Source organism: Syngnathoides biaculeatus, chromosome 2 (genome assembly GCF_019802595.1).
Source record: "Syngnathoides biaculeatus isolate LvHL_M chromosome 2, ASM1980259v1, whole genome shotgun sequence".
Taxonomy (NCBI): Eukaryota; Metazoa; Chordata; class Actinopteri; order Syngnathiformes; family Syngnathidae; genus Syngnathoides; species Syngnathoides biaculeatus.
This window is the reverse complement of record NC_084641.1, coordinates 20,310,006-20,334,998: the sequence shown is the minus strand read 5'-3', so window position 1 is coordinate 20,334,998 and position 24,993 is coordinate 20,310,006. Positions and strand designations below refer to the sequence as shown.

General features: G+C 42.2%; 3 protein-coding genes and 1 non-coding gene across 9 annotated transcripts in view; 3 read left to right on the top strand and 1 right to left on the bottom strand.

Annotated features, from left to right (window-relative positions):
• magixa (MAGI family member, X-linked a) overlaps positions 1–5,749 on the top strand; it is a 36,671-nt gene extending 30,922 nt beyond the window's left edge. The window contains exons 19-21 of the mRNA XM_061840034.1: positions 5–143; positions 3,253–3,807; positions 3,878–5,749. Of these exons, the coding sequence (XP_061696018.1) occupies positions 5–143; positions 3,253–3,807; positions 3,878–3,921 (738 nt within the window). The 3' untranslated portion in view covers positions 3,922–5,749. The remainder of the gene's footprint in view (positions 1–4; positions 144–3,252; positions 3,808–3,877) is intronic.
• slc35c2 (solute carrier family 35 member C2) lies at positions 3,885–23,695 on the top strand. Of its 4 annotated transcripts, none has more exons than XM_061840060.1 (10): positions 3,885–3,962; positions 14,235–14,401; positions 14,715–14,865; positions 16,694–16,757; positions 16,840–16,912; positions 17,792–17,960; positions 18,492–18,575; positions 18,691–18,866; positions 21,450–21,579; positions 22,316–23,695. In XM_061840060.1, exons 2-10 carry the CDS (start codon positions 14,291–14,293, stop codon positions 22,438–22,440), a joined length of 1,083 nt encoding a protein of 360 aa, XP_061696044.1. In that variant the 5' UTR covers positions 3,885–3,962; positions 14,235–14,290; the 3' UTR covers positions 22,441–23,695. The 4 variants fall into 4 exon arrangements, with proteins under 4 accessions (XP_061696044.1, XP_061696022.1, XP_061696031.1 ...); XM_061840038.1 differs by lacking the exon at positions 3,885–3,962 and adding an exon at positions 13,593–13,731; XM_061840047.1 differs by lacking the exon at positions 3,885–3,962 and adding an exon at positions 13,753–13,861.
• On the bottom strand, positions 12,215–13,570 carry taf13 (TATA-box binding protein associated factor 13). 3 transcript variants are annotated; one of them, XM_061840069.1, is made up of 2 exons: positions 13,434–13,570; positions 12,215–12,910 (listed from the first exon to the last, which is right to left on the bottom strand). In XM_061840069.1, exons 1-2 carry the CDS (start codon positions 13,562–13,564, stop codon positions 12,532–12,534), a joined length of 510 nt encoding a protein of 169 aa, XP_061696053.1. In that variant the 5' UTR covers positions 13,565–13,570; the 3' UTR covers positions 12,215–12,531. The 3 variants fall into 3 exon arrangements, with proteins under 3 accessions (XP_061696053.1, XP_061696061.1, XP_061696071.1); XM_061840077.1 differs by having other exon boundaries at positions 12,215–12,907; XM_061840087.1 differs by lacking the exon at positions 13,434–13,570 and adding an exon at positions 13,292–13,408.
• On the top strand, positions 18,146–18,218 carry trnat-ggu (transfer RNA threonine (anticodon GGU)). Its single transcript has one exon. It is a non-coding gene; the product is annotated as a tRNA-Thr (tRNA).
• Positions 23,696–24,993: the final 1,298 nt, after the last annotated feature.

Sequence of the window (24,993 nt, the reverse complement as noted above, 5' to 3'; positions counted from 1 at the left end):
TCAGGTTTCTGACCAGTTGGTGGAGATCAACGGCGACACCACAGCGGGAATGACGCACAGTCAGGCCGTGGAGCAGATCCGCAGAGGGGGCCATCGCATCCATTTGGTCCTGAAAAAAGGAAACGGCTACGTCCCCGATTACGGTGATGATGGCCACTTACCGTTTGTTTGTGATGTCCGCCAACGCAACGATGACTTTCTTGATGCCGCCTTCTTTTTCTTTTCCACTTTTATATCAATTCTTAAGGGTGACATATCACGATTTTTTTCACAAATTCTAACAATTCCCAAGTGTTTCAATTCGGATTGGAAAATTTGGTGAATTTTTCATCCGTCAAAATTTCCGTGGAGGTTTATGGGAATAAATCAGAAATCTATGAAACTGGCAGATTAATTGCCAGAATACTGGAGCAGGACTAAGTATTGGAAGATATTTAAAATCAGGTGACTCGGACTCTGGTGCAAAACAATGTAATCGGGACATGAGAATTTGGCTTCACACGATCACATTTTTCGGGCCGATCACTGATTAGCAAGTTAAAAAAAAAAAAAAAAACGATAACCGATCTCCGATCCGATCACAAAATGGAGCAAAATTAACGAGTGAATATTGCTTAGTACACTAGTAAATAAGATGTTTACTGACAAAAAAGAGATTTGAGATGGAAAAACATTTCTTTAACTGTACCTTAGGTAGGTTGCCTGTACTTTCCTACTCTTAATTTGCATGAAGACAGCAAAAATGGTTCTTAAAAAAAAAAAAGACATGGTCAGGATAGGGCCCAGCGGGTTCAATAAAACGTTCTTCTATTCGGAGCGTGCCGCCTTCTGACAATGTCTTCCTCCTTTCTTTACCTTCCTCTCCTTGCCCTGTTTTCTCTTATTCCTCCCGGTTCATCCTCAGTGGAGCTGTCCAGCTTGTCTCTGTGCATGACAAACTCCAAGCAGGGCGAGCCGTGCTTCTACGTCATCGGACGCACAGAAAACTCGCGGTCGGTAACGTTCAGCGTCTTCTTCTCTTCCTTCTCCACCTGGCTTGCTCTTCATCTTCATCGCTCGTGACATCACTTGTGTTTTGCAGAGCCCAGACACAGGAAGATGGTCGCTCAAATGAAAAGCTCAGATTTTATTTATATATATATATATATATATATATATATATCTATCTATCTATCTCTCTCTCTCTCTCTCTCTCTATATATATATATATATATATATATATATATATATATATAGATAGATAGATATAGAAAAATCAAATGACATGATTTCTATTCAGGGATTTACAACACCCCGACCCCACCATCATCAATATCAATCAATTTCCAAAAAAGTTATAGAAATTATTTTTTTTAATAGAAACTATTTACTTCCTTTGGAAGAAAATGTTCCTGTTATTCCAACGTATGTAAACATGATCCTTCATACATTAGCATTTTGAGTTTAAAGGAATTAGGGCTGCAATGATTAATAGAAAAACTCGACAAAAAGATCAACAAATGGTCAGGAAACTGCGCATGAGCAGCTGATGTTAAGAAGCTGGCCAAATCTAAACTCTGGTTTGCTGATGCTCATGAATCTCACCAGACTTTTTACCACTGACACACTGAGGGGAGTTCTGTCCTATGAACTGATGAAGCCTGCTCAGATAAGAGGTGAAACATATTCTAAGACCACAAAAACAATCCAGTTGCGATCACATCAATGCCCCTAGAATGAAATCACCTGAATGAACGACAATACTCACCAGCATACACACTCAAAGTCACAGCTACTACAGTGGAGAACATGAGGATATTCACCCCGAGTAGACTGAACTAATACCTGCTCCTCACATGCATCGTAATCCCCGGCCTACAAAGCGCACCTGGTTATAAGCCTTGCCGCGTAGATTTGTAAAGGAAATACCATTTGGTACATACATACGCCGCAACTGTGTAAAAGCCGCAAGTGCCCACATTGAAACCCACATTCAAACACGAGATATTTACAAAGAAAGACGGTACACGGAAAGACTTAACACTAGTGCAGTGCTAGAGCTAGTGCTGCGCTAAAGCTAGTGCTAACACTAACAGGGCCAGTTAAAATTAAACTTACCGGTAAATATCACTGAGACACACCAGTCACATAGCAGCAACACGCTAGCACAGCGCTAACAGGGCCGGTAAAAGTCACTTCCTCGCCACATATATTCCACCGGTCTCATTCTTACCTTTTCCACTCGGGTGCCTCCTTGCGGCCTTTAGAAGAAATGCACAAATTAGCCGCATCACTGCATAAACCGCAGGGTTGAAAGCGCGTGAAGAAAGTCGCGGCTTGTAGGCCGGAAATTATGGTATATGATATGTTTAGCAATATTAAATAAATTTTCATCCCATTACTTGATTAATTGATGGGGTAATCCGTAGAATACCCAATTCCCGAATTATTCTATCACTACAGTGCTGGAATTTACCAATGATGAAGCATCCGTGGAGCAAAGTGGACAAAAATAATACCTGCTCCTCGCATACATAAATTATCATGTTCCGCATTGCAAAATTGTTTTTTCCCCAAGTTTCAGGTTTTCATTGAATACAAACACAACAAAATTGCATGTCAGTGGCCATCGTCGGCACTCAGAGCAAACACACTGAATAGGACATATCTGTATTTAAAAGTGCTCAAGTGGACTCAATTAATCGATAGGATTATTGGTAGAATACTTAATTCCCAAAAATATTCAAGAGCTACTGCCTTAGAATTTACTGATGTCGAGGCATTGTTACGAAAATGTTTCCCACCATCAACAACAGATAAAATAGTAATAATAATACATTGCCATAAAACTACAATAATTAAGTCATGTTATGAGTAAGGTTGGATGACGTAGCCTTCAAATTAAATTCACAAGTTTTGCTTTTTGATTTACGTGGCTCGATTAAAAGTTTTGGTTTTTTTTTTTTTCCGAACAGGACAAGCTGAAAGAAAGTTTATTTGCATCAAATTTCACAGAAATGTGAATAAATGTTTTTCTGTGTAGGTAATGTCAAAATAAATGTTCCCTCTTGTATAAAAAAAAAGTATTTTGTGTCAAAAATTAATATGTAAACACATTCTTTAATACATGAACATTTTAATAAAATGGCCACTCAAATTTAATAGTTCAAATGGTCCACATAAACACCTGAATGCATGGCCGCGCCCGAGTTTGCGTCATCTTTGAACTTTTAAGGAGGCCCGGCTGATGACGTTCTGGGTGTCTCGTTTCAGGCCCTGAAGAAGAATCCTCGTCCTCTTCGCACGTGGAGGAGCAGGAGGCTGGTGTGGTCGCCACGACGACCACCTCCCAGAGCCCACAGAGGAGAAAGCGAGCAGGGGGCGCCAAAACAAGACCAAGACGAGGAGGACGAGGAGGAGGTGGGCCTCCCGATCTGGACCTGGACCTTGTGGAGGAGGAGGCAAGGAGGCGAAAGAAGGAGCAAGAGAAGAAGAGAGAAAGAAGGAAGGAGCGAGGGAGTAAGACGAGAGAAGGAGCCACTGAGCAGGATGAGGATGGAAAGCATCCTTGGAGCTGCGAGGTTGCAAAGCATTCTGAGAGCTGGCCAGCTCCTCAGCAGGCGGCCTTCTCCTTCCTGATGCCGCGCGACGAGCGCCGTTCCGACAGCCAATCCGATGACAGCAAGTCGGGCGCCAGCGTGGCTTCCGATTGGAGGAGGGGTGAGCCGAAGCAGGAAGAGGCTCGGGGCTCGCCCTGGCTGGAGCCCAGCCCGCAGAGACTGACGCAGGTTCTGATTGGCAGTCGCCTCAGTGGCCAAAGCCTAATAGGTGGACTCGTGCTCTGATTGGACAATGGCTGACAAGTTACATCTTTTAAGGGCTTTTTTTTATTTCATAGAGACGAGCCTTTTCCTGCACGTGGTCAAACAACGTGGACTGTGATTGGAGGGTGAGGTGCCACAGAGGCGTGGCCATACAAACAAGTATGCAAACAATAGAACTTTGAACATGACACATCCTCAAGTTCAAGCATGTCAATCTTTTTATTTTTATAACCTGATAGTACCTTAGTGAGTTATGATGATGATGATTATTATAGAGTAATAGAGAATGATTGCTTGCTTGTATTGAAAAAAACCTTTACAATTTCTTCAAATGAGCCATATACACATCCACCATGGTGTGTGTGTGTGCGTGTGTGTGTTTGAGTGTAGATTGTCTGTGTGTGTATATTTTGTTTGTGTGGATTGTGTTTGAATTATTTGCATTTATTTTGTGTGCATGGATTGTGTGTGCGTGTAGAATGTGTTTGTATGGGGATTTTGTGTGTATACGATTGACATGTCTATGCTTGTGGACAGTGTGGATTTGTTCGTGTTTGTGTATTCTGTATTTGGATGTTTGGTGTGTGTGGATTTGTTTGATTGTATTGTCTGCTTGTGTGTTTGTTTTGAGTGGATTTGTGTGTCTGCCTGTGTGTGTGTGTGTCGGTGGGTGCAGTGTTTTTGCATGGACCATGTGTGTGGATTTGTTTGGGAGTGAATCGTGTATTTTGTTTTGTACATGTGTAGGTGTGTTTGCTTGTCCTAGAAACTGCGTCTGAGGATGAGCCATACACAGACACACACACACGCGCACACACACATACGCAGTTCTGCCGGTTACCAGTGTTATCATCACGATAGTACCGCAGCCCAATAAGTAGTTTGTTGTAACGTTTCCCAAACTTTTTTGAGCTAAGGCACGTTTTACATCATAAAAAGTCTTAAAGCATACCACCAAACAAAAATATCACAAAAAGTGCATCTAATTATGACGATCTCTTTCCAATTTACTCACAATTGCACTTACCGTAATTTCTCATGCATTTTTTTTTTGTGCGAAAAACTGAAAATTGAGCGGCTGTCTTATACATATGGAAAAGGAAAATGATAAAACACTTGTCGCTCTCCAATTGCCATCGCGAGGTCTCCAGCTGGTGGTCATGCAAGGGGCTCTCCCATCCTTCTTTGTTTCTTCACCACCAAGAAGGGTCCTCAGGCCCGCGAAGGCTGGCGCCGCACCACGGCGAGACTGAGGTCCCCTCACGTTTATTCTTTGATCGTGTGAAAATGCGGCTAGAAATGCACAAACGTTAACCAATCAAAAATTTCTGAATTCAACAAATTTCCTTTCAACATTGCATGAACATAGAGCATATTTACTTGATAAATCTAATAAAATATGAATCATATGTCCTTATTTGATCATGGATAACAGCAATTGTTAGGTGCGTTTTATACATAGGTAGACGGACAATTTGGGGGTGCGTATTATAGCCGAGAGCTCACATGAGAAATTACGGTACTCAGTGTGTGGGTGCCATGACTTATTCTGTTGTATGAATGAAATCAATTGGACACACAAGTTAGTTGTAACATCTGTCATTGACTGGACGAGTATAATTATTATTATTCTGCTTGTCACTACATCACTGGCATAGATAGCTGAACAAAGCTGATATTTGTAATTAATGACAAATGAATAGAAATGGAATCATTTCCCATGCACATTGGGTGGGAATGACACTTCTATAGTAACAAGCTTGCTAGAGCATCCTGCAGCTATGCTTTATAACTAAAGTGCCTCATTTAATCCAGCCTTTGCCCAGCAAGAGGCAAACTCAGAAATCCACCCCGCCCTCCCACTGGAGGTCTGTAAAGTCCACTTCTTGTCTGTCTCACTTTTATGGCCTGATTTACAGGGTGTTTCAATAAATTATTAAACATTATTATTTAAACACTTTTAGTGGTGATTAACTGATGGTACAGTGCAGGGGTGTCAAACTCATTTTTCTTGCGGGCCACATTGTGGCTCCGGTTTCCCTCAGAGGGCCCTTCTGACTCTGAAACAATACCAATATTTAATCGTCTCATCGTATTTACATCATCAATTTATGATCTACTTTTGGAATCAGGAATCAAGGAAATGTGTTTTTCAACTGTTCATGTTTGGTAACACAAAAATGCTTGTAATATCTCAACTTTATCATTTATGACGCATGACAATTTGAGATTTTTGTACAAATTTTTCCAAGAATAATTGACACTAGATTTGGCTTCACGGGCCACATGAAATCATGTGGCGGGTCGGATCTGGCCCCCAGACCATGAGTTTGACACCTGTGGTATAGTGGTACACTCACCTGACTTTGTTGCAGGCGTCGTGGATTCAGTTCCCACTCAGTGAAGGAGTGAATGTGAGAGTGAAGGGTCGTATGTGCCCTGCGACTGACAAGCGACCAGTTCAGGGTGTACCCTGCCTCCTACCCACTGATAGCTGGGATAGGCTCCAGCACTCCCCGTGACCCTTGTGAGGATAAGCGGCTAAGAAAATGGATGGATGAAAAAAATCAAGTTTACAGCATGCTTAAGAAGTTGATGGTGTGGTCTCACCTGAAATGAGTGCCCACAGATTATATTCGATTTTCACATTCAGCGTTTTATCGCTCAGCCACCAAAAATGCACGCGTCAATTTATGCAGCACGATGTGGTGCGTCATATGGCCAAATACAACTCAGGCCATGGCTTTGCATTAAGATTGCAAATATGCTTACCTTGTGGCTTTAACAAAATAGCTGGTGTCGCCTGTCGCCCCACTTAAAGATGGGTAGCACCAAGTGGCAGGTCAGAAAAGATGAGCGGAGGATGTGCGTATTCAGGTGAGCACGCAGGGTGACCCATGACTACACGGGTTAACCCATCTGACGTCCAGTCATGGGCTTGCCTCTCACCTGCTGTGCGGGGCATTGCCACTTGGATGGGTAAACCAGGAAGTTGTAGGGCAGGTTGATGGTGTGGGGGGAGGGGCTGGGGACAATCTTGACCATAGACCTCATGCACGTGACGTCACTATTTTCACGGTGCCATATTGCCGGTCGAAAAGAGCTGCTCGACAGTGTGGGGGACATTGAACCGGAGGAGAATATTCACAAAGCCCGAGACTTGTACTGTTGGTTGTTACAACAGACTATTCAAAGAGATCATTCTATAGAATAACAGCTGAAAAGACAAGAAATTTGGATTTCGGCAATTAAATGCGATGGATGGTGCCCAACCAAAATTCGCACACGCCTGTGTAGCAATCACTTCATTTCAGGAAGGAATTATTCTTCTCAATCTCAAATTCCCAAGAAGTATTCATAATGCCAAGTTGACTCATTTGAGAACAATCCGTTGAAAAAACAAAAACAAAAGGGAGTTGTCTCTAACGTACACGAAGCGCGTAGACAGCACGCTTTTGGACTCATTGGAGAAGAATGTATATTTGAAAAAAAAATTTAAAAAGTCTGTCACGGAGAGGTTTACCGAAGTTCGTGTGGCCTCGCTGTCTTTTTTTTTTTCCCAATCGTAGTTAATGAATGCGAGTTTGTGTAAAACCACGGGTGATTTATTTAAATGTTGGTATTTGTATTGAAAAAATCCGAGTGGCTCCATTACTTGGATTTATTCTTGATTGAGAACAGATCCAGCAACAAAGTATTCGTATGCATCCAGACTTTTATACGCTTTCAAAGTTTTCCGTGTAAATCTCGACGATTTACTCACCAGATCCACGTGTAGATCCAAGACAAGCGGAAGCTGGTTATTAGTCCAATTTCTTATCAGCAAAAACATTGACTTTGGCATTAAATATGCGTCCTCTATGCCAAGTGTCTCATTTTTCCACGTACCTTTGTTTATTATCGCCTTCTAAATGTTTAACGGTATCGGACAAAACTCTGGGCGTCGTGCTATTAGACGTATTTTCGCGTTGTCTCCAACCGACTTAGCATTGAATAATGATTTGTTTGACCGGCACTTCCGGCCAGTGACGTGATTTGATGACGTGGGTCAGCTGTATTGGGATGGCAGGGTTCTCTTTGAAGGGGATTTTATTGTAATGCTGAAACACAGCCATCTCCTTAAATTACAGGAACGTTAGGACACTTGCTACCTTGCTGCTTCTCTGTGGAATGTGTGTGTATTGAATGTGGGCATGTGTGGAATTTGCGGGCATGCATGTGTGAGATTGTACTGCATTCTGTGTATCGAGTGTATTGCATGTGTACTATTTATGTTTTTTTTCCGATAAATTTGTATTGTGTGAGCATCTCTGTATATGGATTGTCTTGTCTGACGATCATATACACAGTGAACAAAATAAGTATTTGAACACCCTGCTATATTGCAAGTTCTCCCACTTAGAAATCAAGGAGGGGTCTGAAATTTTCATCGTAGGTGCATGTCCACTGTGGGAGCGATAATCTAAAAAGAAAAATCCAGAAATCACAATGTATGATTTTTTTAAAAACAATTTATTTGTGTGATACAGCTGCAAATAAGTATTTAAACACCTGTCTATCAGCTAGAATTCTGACCCTCAAAGACCTGTTAGTCCGCCTTTAAAAGTCCACCTCCACTCCATGTATTATCCTGAATCAGATGTACTTGTGTGCATAAAGACGCCTGTCCACCCCATACAATCAGTAAGACTCAAACTTGTAATGTGGCCAAGACCAAAGAGGTCTCCAAAGACACCAGAGACAAAATTGTACAACTCCTCACGACCGGAAAGGGTTACGGATAAATTGCCAAGCAGCTTGCTGAAAAAAGGTCCACTGTTGGAGCAATCATTAGAAAATGGAAGAAGCTAAACATGACAGTCAATCTCAATCGGAGTGGAGCCCCATGCAAGATATCACCTTCCGGGGTCTCAGTGATCCTTAGAAAGGTGAGGAATCAGTCCAGGACTACACCACAGGACTTGGTCAAACACTGCAAAAGAGCTGGGACGACCATTTCCAAGGTGACTGTTGGTAATACAGTAAGACGTCATGGTTTGAAATCATGCATGGCACGGAAGGTTCCCCTGCTTAAACCAGCACATGTCAAGGCCCGTCTTAAGTTTGCCAATGACCCTTTGGATGATACAGAGGAGTCATGGGATAAAGTTTTGTGGTCAGATGACACCAAAATGTAACTTTATGATCATAATTCCGCAAACCGTGTTTGGAGGAAGACGAATGATGAGTTCCATCCCAAGAACACCATCCCGACTGTGAAGCATGGGGGTGGTACCATCATGCTTTGGGGGTGTTTTTCTGCACATGGGACAGGACAACTGCACTGTATTAAGGAGAGGATTACCACGGCCATGTATTGTGAGATTTTGGGGAACAACCTCTTTCCCTCAGTCAGAGCATTGAAGATGGCTCGTGGCTCTTTCAACATGACAATGACTCGAAGCACACAGCCAGGAAAACAAAGGAGTGGCTCCGTAAGAAGCATATCAAGGTTCTGGTGTGGCCTAGCCAGTGTCCAGACCTAAACCCAATAGAAAATCTTTGGAGGGAGGTGAAACTTTGTGTTTCTCAGCGACAGCCCAGAAATCTGTCTGATGTAGAGAAGATCTGTGTGGAGGAGTGGGCCAAAATCCCTCCTGCAGTATGTGCAAACCTGGTGAACAACTACAGGAAACGTTTGACCTCTGTAATTGCAAACAAAAGCTACTGTACCAAATATTAACATTGGTTTTCTCAGTGTTCAAATACCTTTCTGCAGCTGTATCACACATAGAAATCGTTAAAAAAAATCATACATTGTGATTACTGGATTTTGCTTTTTAGATTCTCTTTCTCTCTCACAGTGGACATGACATGACATGACATGACATGACATGGACACGATGAAAATTTCAGACCCCTCCATGATTTCTTAGTGGGAAAACTTGCAATATACCAGGGTGTTTAAATACTTTTAAATACGTTTTCTTCACTGTACACAACTGCACAAAATCTGCATGCATGCAAACTCATCACCAAATAACAGTTTACACACATGCACACAAACAGAATATAACCATTTGCAAATCATGTTCAACCTATAATTTAATACATGACCAGGAGAAAATATTTAATGTTCAATCTGATGACAAAAATGTTGTAAATAATCATTAACTTGGAATTTTATGGCGGTATCAAGTTCCCCAAAAGGTGGGACATGCGGCAAAAAAGAAAGTTGAGGAATGGTCACCAAACACCTGTTTGGAACATCCCACACGTGAACAGCTTGAATGGGAACAAGTGAGTGCAATAATTGGGTAGAAAAGGACCCTTTCATAATTGCTCAGTCATTCACAAGTAAAGATGGGGTGAGGTTCACATTTTGGTGAACAAGTGCGTCAGAAAATAGTGGGGCAGTTTAAGGATCATGTACAATTGCAAAGAATTTAGGGATTTCTTCATCTACGGTCCATAATATCATCAAAAGGTTCTGAGAATCTGGAGAAATCACTGCATGTAAGCGGCAATGCCGAAAACCAACATTGAATGGCCGTGACCTTCGATCCCTCAGGTGGCCCTGCACCAATAGCCGACACCAATGTGTAAAAGGATATCACCACGTGGAAAAATATCAGTCAATACAGTTCGGTAGTACTTCCATTAGTGCAACTTAAAACCCTACTATGCAAAGCAAAATCAATTTAACAACAACACCCAGAAATGCTCTAGCTTCTCTGGTCCGGAGCTCATCTAAGATGGACTGGTGCAAAGTAGAAAAGTGTTCTGCGGTCCAGTGAGTCCACATTTCAAATTGTTTTTGGAAATTGTAGATGTTGTCTCTGGGGCAAAAAGGAAAATAGCCATCCTGCTGAAAGGTACATACAGATTTTGGAGAAACATACAGTATGCTGCCATCCAGGCAACATCCTTTTCATGGAAGTCCTTGCTTATTTCAAGACCACCAGCTAAACCACATTCTGCACATCTTACAACAATGTAGCTTCCAAGTAAAATAGTGTGGGTAACAGACTTGCCTGCATGCATTCCAGACCTGTCTCCCGTTGAAAATGTGTGGCACATGATGAAGTGTAAAATACAACAAAGGAGACCCCAGACTGTTGAACAGCAGAAGCTGTACATCAAACAAGAATGGGAAAGAATTCCACCTACATAGGTTCACCAATTAGCCCTCAGTTCCCAAACATTTACTGAAGGTTGTTAGAATGCTGTTAAAAGAAAAGTGATATAACACAGTGATAAACATGACCACGTCCCAGCTTCTTTGGAACATCTTGCAGCCATAAAATTTGAAGTTATTTACTAAAAACAAAGTTTATCAGTTTTAACATGAAATATCTTCTTTGTACTGTATTCAATTAAACATGGGTAGTGCATGATTTATAAATGTATTCTGTTTGTGCGTGTGTGTCTGTGTGTGCATCTGTGTGTCCTGTTCAGCCATTAGATCAAGCAAAATGGAAAATCGGTATCCCCTTTATGCCGGAACAGTTTTACTGAATCCCAGTGGTGTTTTGGAGTTTCCTCAGTGATTCTTAGCATTTTAATTGAAGTTTATTGAGCATCAGAGTCAATCAGTCAAACAGAACAGAATTTCTAGAGGCGCGAGAGAGACAAAGCCAAACTGCTGAGTGTAACCAGAATGACAAAAGCAAATCATTCCATATCTACAACAAAGACACATTAAATATGGATGTTGTGTGAGACTGTGGCCCCGTGAAGGAAGGACAGGACAAGATAGGACAGGACAAGGACAGGAGAAGAAGCATACAAGACAAGGATCGTGAACTGAAATGTGGTGGGACTAAGTGAACTATAGAAGTCTCTAGAATGAGAATATAGGTTGGGGATACATAAGCAATGTGTGCATACATGAGTTATTCTTTGCAACGAGTGAGTGGTCCCACATCCAGTGAAAGATTCCCAAGGGTGTGTACCTACGGACACGTGCAAGTGAATTGACACCGTTGTGCAAGACTGACGGAAATTTCCTGTAATTTCTGTGCTTGCAACGTGGAAGATAAGGACCCCACCCAGTCGACACAGGGATCCACCTGAGAGTAACTCTGTGGATGGGACACGTCCCACACCAAGGGACCCACGGCGGTCTGCTGGCCCCCCCCCAAAGTGCCCCAACACCCGGCCATCGGTCAGTGTTGGCCACATGGACCCAATACCCCCCAAAACAGGAAGCCCCCTCCAACCCTCAGGGCGCCCACAATCTTTTAATTTGTTGGAACACAACGGCCCAACTTCATCGGAATCGGGTTTGTACATAAATGTACTTTCCAAGGGTACAAATGTGTAAACTTAAAAATGATTCAGATTTGTACCTCCCTTGTGACCCCCTTTCATTCCGATGTCCCTCCTTGCATGGGTATGATATTGTGCACTCTGGTGCGCAACACAAATGAATCGGCACAGTATGAGTTGTCGGGTCAAACATAAAACAATTCTTTATTTAAAGGGTTACAGGGTGAAAAACATTTACTTGAAAATGAATACATTTTCAAAACAAGGTATTGTGTGGCTTTATCCGCAAATAATGAATATACTGTCCAAAAACACGCATGTTAGGTTCACGGGAGATCAATTTGTCCGTCGGTGTGAACGCATGTTTGTCTGCTTCTTGTGACTGACTGGCGACCAATCCAGGTGTACCAAAGTCAGCTATGATAGGCACAAAATAGATCAAATAACTGAGTGTGTGTGCAATTGTTTCGGATGGTGTTTATGAGCCATAGTTTGCCTCGTCAAAAGCTTTGCGGGCCCTCTTGAGCTCCTCATTCATGGTCAGCAGATCTTTTACTCTGGCGAACTTCCTGGGATCCTTTCGAATGAGGAAAACGATGTCCTCCACCTGAACGCGACCCTGGCGTCCGATGGACATGGCTTTGTGGGTCATTTCCGTGATGAACTCGATCACCAGGTCTTCCAGGATATCCACCGACTCGGTGTACGGGTTCTGGTCGTCGCCGAAGCCGTACATCATGCACCGGAGCTCCTTGGAGAAGAGCCGCTTTCTGCGGCCGTGGCACAAGTCCACTCCACCGCAGGTCTCATCCAACTCCTCCTCGAAGCCGGTCTCATCCTCTTCATCTGCCATTCTGCTGCAAAAAAAAAAAAAAGAAAAAATTGATAAGGGTGACACCTGGGATTCGTGGAGGCCAGCCAAAAACACCCTACAGAGGGAATTTAAGCATCTAGAAACCTCTGAGCTAACCACTGGTGTACGTCATTCACAGACACTTTCCTAAAACACTCCCGCTATCCTTGTGTGGATAAGCGGCTCTGAAAATGGATGGATTTATGTACGTTTTGCCGATCTACTTTATTGTAATGTTTTGCTAAATTCCATGTCCATTTGCCAAGCCTCTTATTCCTCACTAAGGTCGCAGGAGTGCTGGAACCTCCATCCATTTTCTTTGGCGCTTATCCTCACGAGGGTTTGAACGTATCCCAGCTAACTTCGGGCGAAAGGAGATTGCAACCATTCGACTGCATCCAAAGCTGGCCCTTCGGTAGGATTTTCATTTGTCGCATTTGGAAAGGAATCTGAATTTAAAATAATGTCGAAACGCCTTTGCATTTAACAGCCCATCCTCACGCAAGGTAAATAAAATAAAATCTCACTTTGAAATTGGGCGAAGAATCAAAACAATCCCTCTTGTTTCGAGTCTGTTTCCGGCTTTCGTTCGTTGACAGGAAGTACGTCTTGGCGGAGAAGTTGAGCTTTCCGGCAACACTGCCCTCCTGTGGCCCATTGGTTTACATAACGCTCATATCCACGGCGTCATAACTGACGTGTACTTAAGTCAAGTAATGAACAGTATCGCTTTAAATTATAGAATGAATACCGGATAGTTTGTTTATCTCCCGTGTTTTAAGGCTCCAAAGTCACGTCTAATGACATTTCAACGCATATAACAAGGTCTGTACTGCATTTGTGTATCGTGTCGTCAAATGTAGGGCAGTTGTTGAAGAGTGTGCTTCGTCATTGATGTGCAAGGATCACTGGAGCTCGTGCTTGCCGTGCGGACAAAAACAAAACAAAACAAAATGCAAGTTCTAGTTGCTAAAGCCCGTGTGAAGCAGTCGAGTTCTTCTAAAAGTCTGGGGTCGTGTGCGCAAGTCATTGGAACCGTGAGAGAGACGAAATGTTTTGCACCGTAGCGTCGTTGTGACAGTAAATTTAGTAAATTCACAGTAATAGATTCCCATTTGCACCGGGGAGCTAACGTTAGCTTAAACTAGACAGTGGAGCTAGGTTGAAAATCGTCGATGTTGTCAGCGTTACCGACTCCGCAATCATTTGGTAGTTTAAATAAGGGCGAGTTGTGCTAATAAACGCCGGGAGCCATTTTTGAACGCTTTTTAACTCGCCGGCTTTTGGTTTGCTATCTCGGCCAATCGTGTCTTAATTTCCCACTACAGGTGTTTAAAAGTGAGGGATTAAAGTTCACTCTGCAGATGACACAAGGAGTCTGTGCATGGCGTGGCCGCTCCAGTCCCTGTGCAGGACGCTCCGGACTCTTGGACTGGTCCTCCTCTACTATGTCTTCTCTATTGGCATCACCTTCTATAACAAATGGCTAATGAAGGTGAGCACAATAGCTACAAGTGTGGTTTTAACCAAAAACAATGTGGCTTTGCATGTCTTACAGCTTCGTCATAAGGACTTCTGCTCTTCTTCTGCATGATAGTGCATTGTCTGGCAGCTGGATTCTTTTCAGATAGTAGTTTATTTTAAAAAACGATTTGTGATTCAGTTGCACGTATAACGTGTCCTAGTAAAGTTTTCTAGCGTAAAGTCCCGTATTCTGTCCCAGCTGGTTGCAAAGTAAACAACATTTTCATCATGAGTGACGCAGAACTGGCACAAACTCATGACCATGTTTGTGTAACTCCCTCTAGGGCTTCCACTATCCACTTTTCATGACGTTAGTCCATCTGGCCCTCATCTTCTGCCTGTCAGCACTGACCCGGGGGGCCATGCATTGCTGGACAGGGAAGACTCGTGTTATTCTGAGCTGGACTGATTACCTCCACAAAGTGGCTCCCACAGGTGAGACTTTGTGGGTTTGCTCGTTTGACAAAGGAACGTAGAATGACTGGACTTTAAGTTTAAAAAGGCTGTAAAATAGACTGTCTCCTAATTATCCAGTTTCCTATAGTAAGTTTCTTTCGGCTTGTCCCTTTCGGGGTCGCCACAGCGTGTCATCTCAGATGAACGCACATATGTTTGGCACAATTTTTACGCCGGATGCCCTTCCTGACACAACCCTTCTCAGGGAGTGGAGGCCCCAGTGGGATACGAACCCACAACCCCTGGTTTATCAAACCAGTGCTCTAACCACTGAGCTACAGGGCCTCCTATTATCCAGTTTCCTATAACACAACGTAAAAAGGCCAAATTAAAATATGGCATAGCACCAGCTATGATAGCGGACATACGTTGTTCAGCAATTACTGTAATTTGTCGAGTATAATGCGCACCCCCAAAGTTGACCTAAATAATCAGGAAAACCCTTCTACCGATGTACAATGCGCACCACCAATTTGCTGCTACCCATATTCTCAAACTATTGGGAATTATCTGTATTTATATTTTGTTAGGTTTGTACTTGTGTTGTTTTTATATATATATAAAAAAAAAACATCTGTACAACAATCATTAATAACAATCATTGTGCACGTGCTGATGTAGCCGTAATATAATCTCGGAACAGGCAACAGGACATGCTTGTCCTGATTCCTGTAATTGAACAGAATCCCTCAACCAACTAAAATAAATGCGCAATGATGGCATAACATTTTATTAATACTGTTGACAGCACATATTACAGTCTTAAATATTTAACACTTTGACTTTTTTTGCATTAAATATTTGTGCACAAAACGTTTGTGCATAGTGCAGTTTATCCTCTACATTACACATCCTTGGCCAAGACTTCAAAAGCAACATCTGGATCATCAACAATCTGAAAAATATCCATTGTAGCTACCTTTAGTGACTTGGTCCAGTTCTGGTACCTCCTGAATTCATGAACAGTGATCCTATTTTGCTCCCGCCACATGTCATCTGTGCCATTCATGGCGTTTCTGGGGAAACATTTTTTGAATCCCAAGAGTTTTGATTCCGCAACGCAGCCTCTCGTCAGGTGGGTATCAAAACAACCTGAGCTCAAACTACGTCGAAACGAGGGTAATGGGCACATTTAAATTACAAAAAAAAAAAGTGACCATTTAAATTGTATGCGCTCTGTTTTGTTTTGGGTTTTTTTATGTGCCCATGACGGTTGTTTTACGTCGTTTGAGTTTACGTTGTTTTTATACCCCCCTGAAGCCATTGAGGCGAGCTATCGTTGTTTCGGACTGCGGCGCTACTTCCTGGTTGGCGGTGTCATCAGTACGAGTGATGACTCATTTCTTTTAAAAGCACCTGCCAACTAGCCGTTGTAGTTGACATTTTTTTTGTCTTGGTTTAAGTTAAAACAAACTCACGGGCAGTTGTTTCTGATCTTTGGTGCAGTAGCAACAAACATGCTATGCTAATGATCGTAAAATGCAAGCTCCCCCTGAGGTCATAGAGTTTCAGGTTGGGGGCCGCACATTACCATAATAAATATAAATGTGTAACATAAGACATCGAATATCATATCGAATTGTATATGTATACTTTTTTCTCACCATTCTATGTACCTGTATACAACTGTACAATATCATTGTATTTTTTTATTGTTCATCCATCCCTAAATATAATGCGCTCACTTAACTTTTGGAAAATATTTTTGAGAAATTACAGTACTTTTTGCTCCCTTGCAGTTGACCAACACAAGAAGTCTGATTGAGTGTCTTAATGGTGATGTTCATGTTGTTAATTTTTCCACCAGCATTGGCAACAACCCTCGACATTGGACTCTCCAACTGGAGCTTCCTCTTCATCACCATTAGTTTGTAAGCATATAACTTTTTATATGTGCTTATTATATATTCTGTGTTAATATCCTGCTCCTATTTTCTTTTGTTGTTTTTCAAGGTACACGATGACCAAGTCTTCTGCGGTGCTCTTTATTCTCTTTTTCTCTCTGGTTTTGAAACTGGAGGAGCCGGTGAGTCTCAATGTTTAAAAAAATACTTGGGTTTTTTTCCCCCCTCAATTTAAAAATATTCACAGGTGTCTCAACAACTGAATCTATGACATGTTTTCGTGTCACGAAAAGCAAAGCAAATTTATTTGTATAGCGCATTGCATTCGCAAGGTAACTCCGTGAGCTTTACATGGTTTAAACCATTCAAATACAAAAACAAAAAGTAGAATTAAAACAGCTTTTAGTCCAAGAAATATCACTTAAAAGTCCAAGTAATGGAAAACAAAAATTTGGGTATCAAGAATTATACAACACTCTTCAATGTCTTTTTCGAGCCTCGCTGTAATTGGGTTGTTTGGTGGGACCGTCGTGTTTTTTGCAAAATGCTGCGTGTGATAGCTGTGTAAAAAAAAAAAATAATAATAATAATCAGGAGGGTGCAAATACTTTTTTGCGACATTGTGTGTGTGTGTGTGTGTGTACACAGGGCCGCCTAGTGTGTCATGGGTTGAGTACGACAGCAGATACCGACAGTCAATTGACAGAAACTTTTTTTTTTTTTTTAACCCTGATCAAGCATGCATTTTGCCTGTCAAGAGGATTTTCATGGCGGGTGTTACAAAAAGCAATATATGTCAAAATCATGTTTTGTGGTGGGGGAAAAAAGCGGATGGGTCCATACCGGCTCCCGTTTTTTCATTTATCTACTAAAAATCATCCATTTCATGACAGTGGCACTTTAAGTTAATTTAATAGTTTGGTCCAATAACTTTGCTCACTTGAAAATTGGGTGGCTTTAACCAAAAGATTACCTGTCTTGACAGCTATAAAATATACGATAAAACTCAGGTTGGAATTCACGTTTGATCTTTTGATCTTCTCGTGGTGTCTTTCCACCAGAACCCATTCCTAATTCTGGTGGTCCTGCTCATCGCCAGCGGCTTGTTCATGTTTACCTTCCAATCGACCCAGTTCAACATGGAGGGCTTCGTCATGGTGCTGCTGGCGTCCTTCATCGGGGGGATCCGCTGGACCCTCACTCAGGTGCTCATGCAGAAAGCGGAGCTGGGTCAGTGCTGAGTCGTTGTCCGTTTCGTAAATCCAAGCAGTGTGCGACTGTTGTGACGCTTACCCGGTGGTTACTCCAGCCAGTTTGAACTGGATCATTTTGAATTGAAAGCCATTCATCCATTCTGGGATGCTGGCTGGTCGACCTCAACTATTTTCCATGAGGATCTAAGAGACATGGAGTGAGGCCCCGTAGCTCAGTGGTTAGAGCACTGGTTTGGTAAACCAGGGGTTGTGGGTTCGTATCCCACTGGGGCCTCCACTCCCTGACAAGGGTTGCGTCAGGAAGGGCATCGGGCGTAAAAATTATGCCAAACATATATATGCGTTCATCTGAGCTGATACGCTGTGGCGACCCTGAAAGGGACAAGCCGAAAGGAAAACAAACAAACAAACAAACATCTAAGAGACATGGAAAGTGTCAAATTCTTTTTTTCACAGGTCAAACATTGTCATATGACGTAAAAAGTCATTCACACGACAGAGCCCGCTCAATCCTCGTGAAAGTTGAGCATATTTCATCTTCTTGTAGGCCTCCAGAACCCAGTGGATGCCATGTACCACCTCCAGCCTCTCATGTTTCTTGGCCTCTTTCCTCTCTTCATCTATAATGAAGGTAAGATAAAGCAATGGCACAAACTGTCGGCGTTGGATCCATGATTGTTGTATAAACACGTTCAACCTTATCATTTATGCATTTACTGTGTCTGTTTTATTTTTTATTTTTGAAGGCTTGAGCCTCAGCACCTCTGATAAGTTATTCCGCGTGACTGAGCTGTCACCGCTCCTGTACTGCGTCTTCCTGCTAAGCGTTGGAGGGATCCTGGCTTTTGGTCTCGGCTTTTCAGAGTTCCTGCTCGTCTCCAGAACTTCCAGCCTCACCTTATCTGTGTCGGGGATCTTTAAGGTACTGTTTTATGCAGTATGAGCCTGTGCATTTCTTGGACATACAGTGAAGAAAATAAGTATTTGAACACCCTGCTATATTGCAAGTTCTCCCACTTAGAAATCGTGCAGGGGTCTGAAATTTTCATTGCAGGTGCATGTACACTGTGAGAGAGATAACTGAAAAAGAAAAATCCAGAAATCACAATGTACGATTTTTTTTTTTTTTAACAATTTATTTGTGTCATACAGCTGCAAATAAGTATTTGAAAACCTGTCTATCAGCTAGAATTCTGACCTCAAAGACCTGTCAGTCCGCCTTTAGACGGGTTTCTGGGCTGTCGCTGAGAAACACGGACTTTCAGCTCCCTCCAAAGATTTTCCATTAGGTTTAGGTCTGGAGACTGGCTAGGCCACGGCAAAACCTTGATATGCTTCTTACAGAGTCATTCCTTGCTTTTCCTGGCTGTGTGCTCCAGGTCATTGTCATGTTGAAAGACCCAGCCACGAGCCATCTTCAATGCTCTGACTGAGGGAAAGAGTTTGCTCCCCAAAATCTCACAATACATGGCCGCCGTCATCCTCTCCTTAATACAGTGCAGTCGTCTTGTCCCATGTGCAGAACACCCCCCAAAAGCATGATGCTACCACCCCAATGCTTCACAGTTGGGATGGTGTTCTTGGGATGGAACTCATCATTTGTCTTCCTCCAAACACGGTTTGTGGAATTGTGACCAAAAAGTTCCATTTTGGTCTCATCTGACCACAAAGCTTTCTCCCATGACTCCGCTGTATCAACCAAATGTTCATTGGCAAACTTAAGACGGGCCTTGACATGTGCTGGTTTAAGCAGGGGAACCTTCCGTGCCATGCATGATTTAAAACCATGACGTCTTAGTGTATTACCACCAGTCATCTTGGAAACGGTAGTCCCAGCTCTTTTCAGGTCATTGACCAAGTCCTGTGCTGTAGTCCTGGGCTGATTCCTCACTTTTCTAAGGATAATTCAGACCCCACAAGTTCATATCTTTCACGGGGCTCCACTCCGATTGAGATTGACCGTCTTCCATTTTCTAATGATTCCTCCAACAGTGGAGCTTTTTTCACCAAGCTGCTTGGCAATTTCTCCGTAGCCCTGTCCAGCCATGTGGGGTTGTACAATTTTGTCTCTGGTGTCTTTGGACAACACTTTGTTCTTGGCCATGTTACAAGTTTGAGTCTTACTGATTGTAAAGGGTGGACAGGTGTCTTTATGCAGCTAACGACCTCACACAGGTGCATCCGATTCAAAACCATCTTCCTCGGATAGGAGAAAGCAGTGGTAGTCAGAATGGAGGACAGTCCGTCAGTGATATTATTGGGACATGATTTACGTGTCTTAAAGAGAAGAATAGCGAAATAGTCTTGAACAACCCCAGTGTAAGCTGCTTTTGATTTATGGCTGTTGGGGCACCATATCGGGTACAGGTCTCAAACCCAAGGCCTGGGGGCCCAAGAAAAGGATTTGATGTTGGCCCGCGAAGGCAAATCACGTGTTAATTTCCACGATGTAAAAATCTGTACCAGAATTTCAAATTGTCATCTCATAAATCTTGAGATATTGCAAACAAGAACAAAAGTGGGAAAACCCATGAACCTTGATTTCCGACTCCAAATCTACTTCATAAATTTCGTGTGTAAATGTAATGAGGCAGGGAAAGATTTTTATGGTTTCACAATCATAACGGCCCTCCGAGGGGAATTGTAACTACTCTGTGGCCCACAACAAAAATGAGTTTGACACCCCTCATCTCGGTGCAACCCACAGAGCCCCATTCAAACTAGGAACGCTACCAGTGGATAGAAATCTGGTATGTTGATGATTTCTGTCAGTTTGAGTGCAGCTTGAAATTACAGGTATTGAAATTCACCAATGTCCAATGTGCACACCCACGTCTGCCCAAAAAACAGCAGTAGCCATTAAAAAAATGCTAAACAAGATGGAACTTTTGTGATCTCCCTACCGGGTCATAATGCATGTGCATGTTATTCAAGGACAGCATGTGGGTTATTTCTCATGTTCAGCAATGTAAACACTGTGCATGGACATAACGTGATTGGGCTCTAAGACATGTAATATACCGTAATTCCCGGCCTACGGAGCGCACATGGTTATAAGGCACATCCAGTAGATTTGTAAAGGAAATACCATTTGGTACATACATACGCTGCAGCTGTGTAAAAGCCGCAAGTGCCCACACTGAAACATGAGATATTTACAAAGAAAGACAGTACACAGAGAGTTTAACGCTAATGCTAACGCCAGCGCGGTGCTAACAGGGCCGGTTAAAAGAAAACATACTGGTAAAAATCACTGAGACACGCCATTAACACACTCGCGCAGCGCTAACAAGACCGGACCGGTAAAAGTCACTTCCTCGGCACATATATTCCACCGGTCTCACTCTTACCTTTTCCGCTCGAGTGCCCCCTTGCGTCCGTGAGAAAAAAATGCACAAGTTAGCCGCATATGCCGCAGGGTTGAAATCGTGTGGAAAAAAGTTGCGGTTTATGGGCCGGAAATTACGGTATTACAGATTCCGTCTCTTATTCTGTTTCCCTGCAGGAGATCTGCACACTGGTTTTGGCAGCATCGGTGATGGGAGACAAAATGAGCATCCTCAACTGGCTGGGCTTCGCCGTGTGTCTGTGTGGCATTGCGTTGCATGTGGGACTCAGAGTTCATTATTCCAAAAGTGAGTGCTTCTTTGCTGGGTTTAAGTGTTAAAATGGAATCAAACCAAAAATGTCATTGAAATGTGTTGAAAGGTGTTAAATTTTATTTTATAAGATATTGAATGATTGTGTGCTGAAATGTTCACCGCCATGTGAGTTGAGGACTGAGACCATAGTTGACGGTTTTTCCAATTTTCAATTTGGTTTTCGGGTATTAAGACGCTAGTTTTAGGCCAGTTTCTAAAATTCTCAAAATATGAGTAAGAAAGTTTCCCAATCATGACTGTTAGGTTGTGATGGGATCAAAATCCAATTTGTACCTGTACAGTGTCATGAATCGTCATCTGTGGGAACTCTAATAACTTTGTCTTCCATGACTACATTATTTGTGTACAGTATTTCCCGAGGACCTTGTTAAGTCAAAGTGGCCCTTTAGCGAACTGTCCACTCTTCCTGTTTACTTCCTGTCACAATTTTCCACATCAGCCAGTCAGGCAGCCAAGTACTGTGCAAACTTTGCAGAAATGTCACCAAACCTTCAGTGTACAGAAAATATTTTCAGTAAAATTGTAACGTTCCCGTCGATCAAGTGAAAAATAATATGTTAACCTCTGCTATATTGTGTCAGCTGGTAGCTCTCTACCTAGTTAGCTGATAAACAGCCTCAAAGTAAGGCACAGAAAAGAATGCGTGTTGATGGTTAGATGATGGCTGAAATGAGGTCCGGTGACGCCTATTTTTTCTCTTTTCCTTCAGACAAGACCCCATCCTTACGGCAGCTGAACAGTAAGACCCCAGAGCTTGAATTTCCCTTGCTACGACGTAACGATGAAGAAGACTCTGCCGCTGAAAATGAGGAAGAAGAAATCACCCTGCACTGACAGGCAATATCCTCAAATATTTGAACTCTGATGTCAAATATTTGAACTCTGGCGTCGGCAAATCTTCTTCAGGCTTCAAAGACACCCGCCGTGTCGGTCCTTTTTAATCTATGATCATTTCGTTAACCCTCAATAGGTCGCAGCTTATCTGCCTCAGGGAGCTTCAATATGTATTTTCCATTACAGTGTCCACATTATATGATTGGAATTACTTCGTTTAGCCTTTAATATGTGGTACTGTAATTAAATAGAAGAGAATTTTCCAAAGCCAAAGTGACAGATTGAATATTATCAGAAAAACCAAGGTGCTGACTTTTTAATTGCTATCCCATCTTCTTTTTTTTTTTTTTTTTTTTTTTTGGTGGATCACTAAAGTTTTCAACTAACGTCATAATACGGTATGGTACTCAAATCCCCCGAATGTTTAATTTTTTTTTGTTCCCCCCCTTTTCTTTTTTCTTTTCTTTTTTTTTTTAAATGTGTAGTACAACCTCTAAGATTGAAACTCCAAATTGCTCATTGTTACCTCCATAACACCCTGTATACTGCATGTCTGAGCATCCAGGACCAATATTTGTGTAGCTTTTTATAGGAACACTGTCAGCTAAGTTACAATAGGTTTCATTACTCTTATGGATCATCAGTACTCATCTTTGCTCGTGTCACCGGGGTGAAAAAAAATGTAATCCTTTCAACGCTCACAGGGCCTCGCAATTATGAGGAGGTCGGTTGTGAAGTCATGGTTTTTGTGCAATGTTTTGAAAATGTTTAGCTGAATTCCAAATCGTACAGTGTCTGGAGCATTTCAATTTAGAGGTTGCACAAAACCTCCGTTAAAGTCATTTTTGACGCTTTCAGCTATTTGAGAAAGTGAAGTAAGCAGTTTGGGTCAGCCGCCAATGGGCGTTCAATTCTGACACTTAATTTGACCCTTTGAATACACATTAGTGTGGAAACTATTTAACAGGTCTTTGACCGTGGCTAAAGTAGCATTGGAGAGAAAAAAAAAGAAAAGAAAAAAAAACTGCTGTCATGTGGTCCTGCTTGTGTGAAAACTGCAACTTTCAATGGTTTTTACCAATTCACTTTAATCCTGCATAAAATGTCAATTATCAGATTATACTGTTATTTCAGGTAATGACTCGTCCTTAATGTGCCTTATTTACCTCTGTTTTCAGTTGGACTTAATATTCAATCGAGTCTTTGAAATACATGGAAACATAAATTATTATTAAACTATTTTTTTGTGGCATCATGAGGATTGTGTTTCTTCTCTAAAGCGCTTTGACAACCATGGCGGTAGAATGTATTGTATATTCAGTGCATATTCATATTTTTTTTTTATCGCTTCCCAAGTGAATTTGTAAATTGGCTCCCAACAAGGAAATGTAACATTCTCCAATTTAATGGTTCTAAGGTAATAGAATCCATCCATCTATTTTCTTAGCCACTTATCCTCACAAAGGTCACGGGGAGTGCTGGAGCCTAACCCAGCTGTCATCAGGCAGGAGGCGGGGTACACCCTGAACTGGTTGTCAGCCAATCGCAGGGCACATTGAGACAAACATCCGCATTCACAATCACACCTATGGGCAATTTAGAGTCTCCAATTAATGTTGCATGAAAACTTGCAAACTCCACACAGGTGAGGGTGGGTTTGAACCCGCAACTTCAGAACTGTGTGGCAGACTTACCAGTCCTCCATTGTTCTGTGTCACTAATCTTCAGCACCGCTTATCCTGGTCAGGGTCACAGGGTGCTGGAGCCTGTCCCAGCTGAGTGGTCAAAAGGCGGACGACACCCTGGTCCCCAGTCATTCGCTGGGCACATATAGACACCGTCACATATAGACATCCACACTGCCTGCATCAAAGTCCAGCGAGTGTACCACTACATCATCAGTGACCTGTGCCTGTAACCATCTATAGTAAATTACTCAGAGAAGTGCTGTTCAACCAAAGTTGAACAAATTGATAACTCCATCTGCCGTGTTTGGAGGACAGGAATAGCTGGGTGTGACCCAACGAACCGTCCCCACAAGTACGGTAAGTGCAAACGGTACTTTTACACTTTCCAACTGACCTCATTGAAATTTACCAATCTGCGCATCCTATATTTATTTCACCAAACAAAGTTTTAAACAGACATCTTTCTCTTGCTATTTTGTCGAGAACTATAATTAATCATTAACAAAAATTTTAGACGTGTGTGTGTGTGTGTGTGTGAGCTAATTTACTCAGGATTTTAAAAAAAAATTACATCCCCATTGTAAATGCAACTCTTAGTACTTCTGAACTTATTCTGTCTGTAATTTGTCGACCTTCTGCTATGCAAAACATTCCAGACATTTAACTTGACTGACAACAGTGCACCTGGTTGACCTGTCAGTTTAGCCTCAGAGATTGGCTGAGGAGAAAATTTATGATTGAAGTAATTTCTCATGTCTCTTGTCTCACTTTATGGTTCACATGGATCAGATTTAGGGTCAAAAGTTGCTGTTCACATTACATTTCCTTTCATTGCAGATGTAGTCTATACTTAATGTAAATTATG

Bases quoted from the DNA above. Each gene is read 5' to 3' on its own strand.
- slc35c2 (XM_061840060.1), top strand. From the start codon at position 14,291: ATGGCGTGGCCGCTCCAGTCCCTGTGCAGGACGCTCCGGACTCTTGGA. The intron at 16,913-17,791 runs GTGAGTCTCAAT...TCTTTCCACCAG, and splicing joins TTTTGAAACTGGAGGAGCCG to AACCCATTCCTAATTCTGGT. The intron at 21,580-22,315 runs GTGAGTGCTTCT...CTTTTCCTTCAG, and splicing joins CAGAGTTCATTATTCCAAAA to ACAAGACCCCATCCTTACGG.
- taf13 (XM_061840069.1), bottom strand. From the start codon at position 13,564: ATGGGCCACAGGAGGGCAGTGTTGCCGGAAAGCTCAACTTCTCCGCCA. The intron at 12,911-13,433 runs GTGAGATTTTAT...TTTTTTTTGCAG, and splicing joins ATTCTTCGCCCAATTTCAAA to CAGAATGGCAGATGAAGAGG.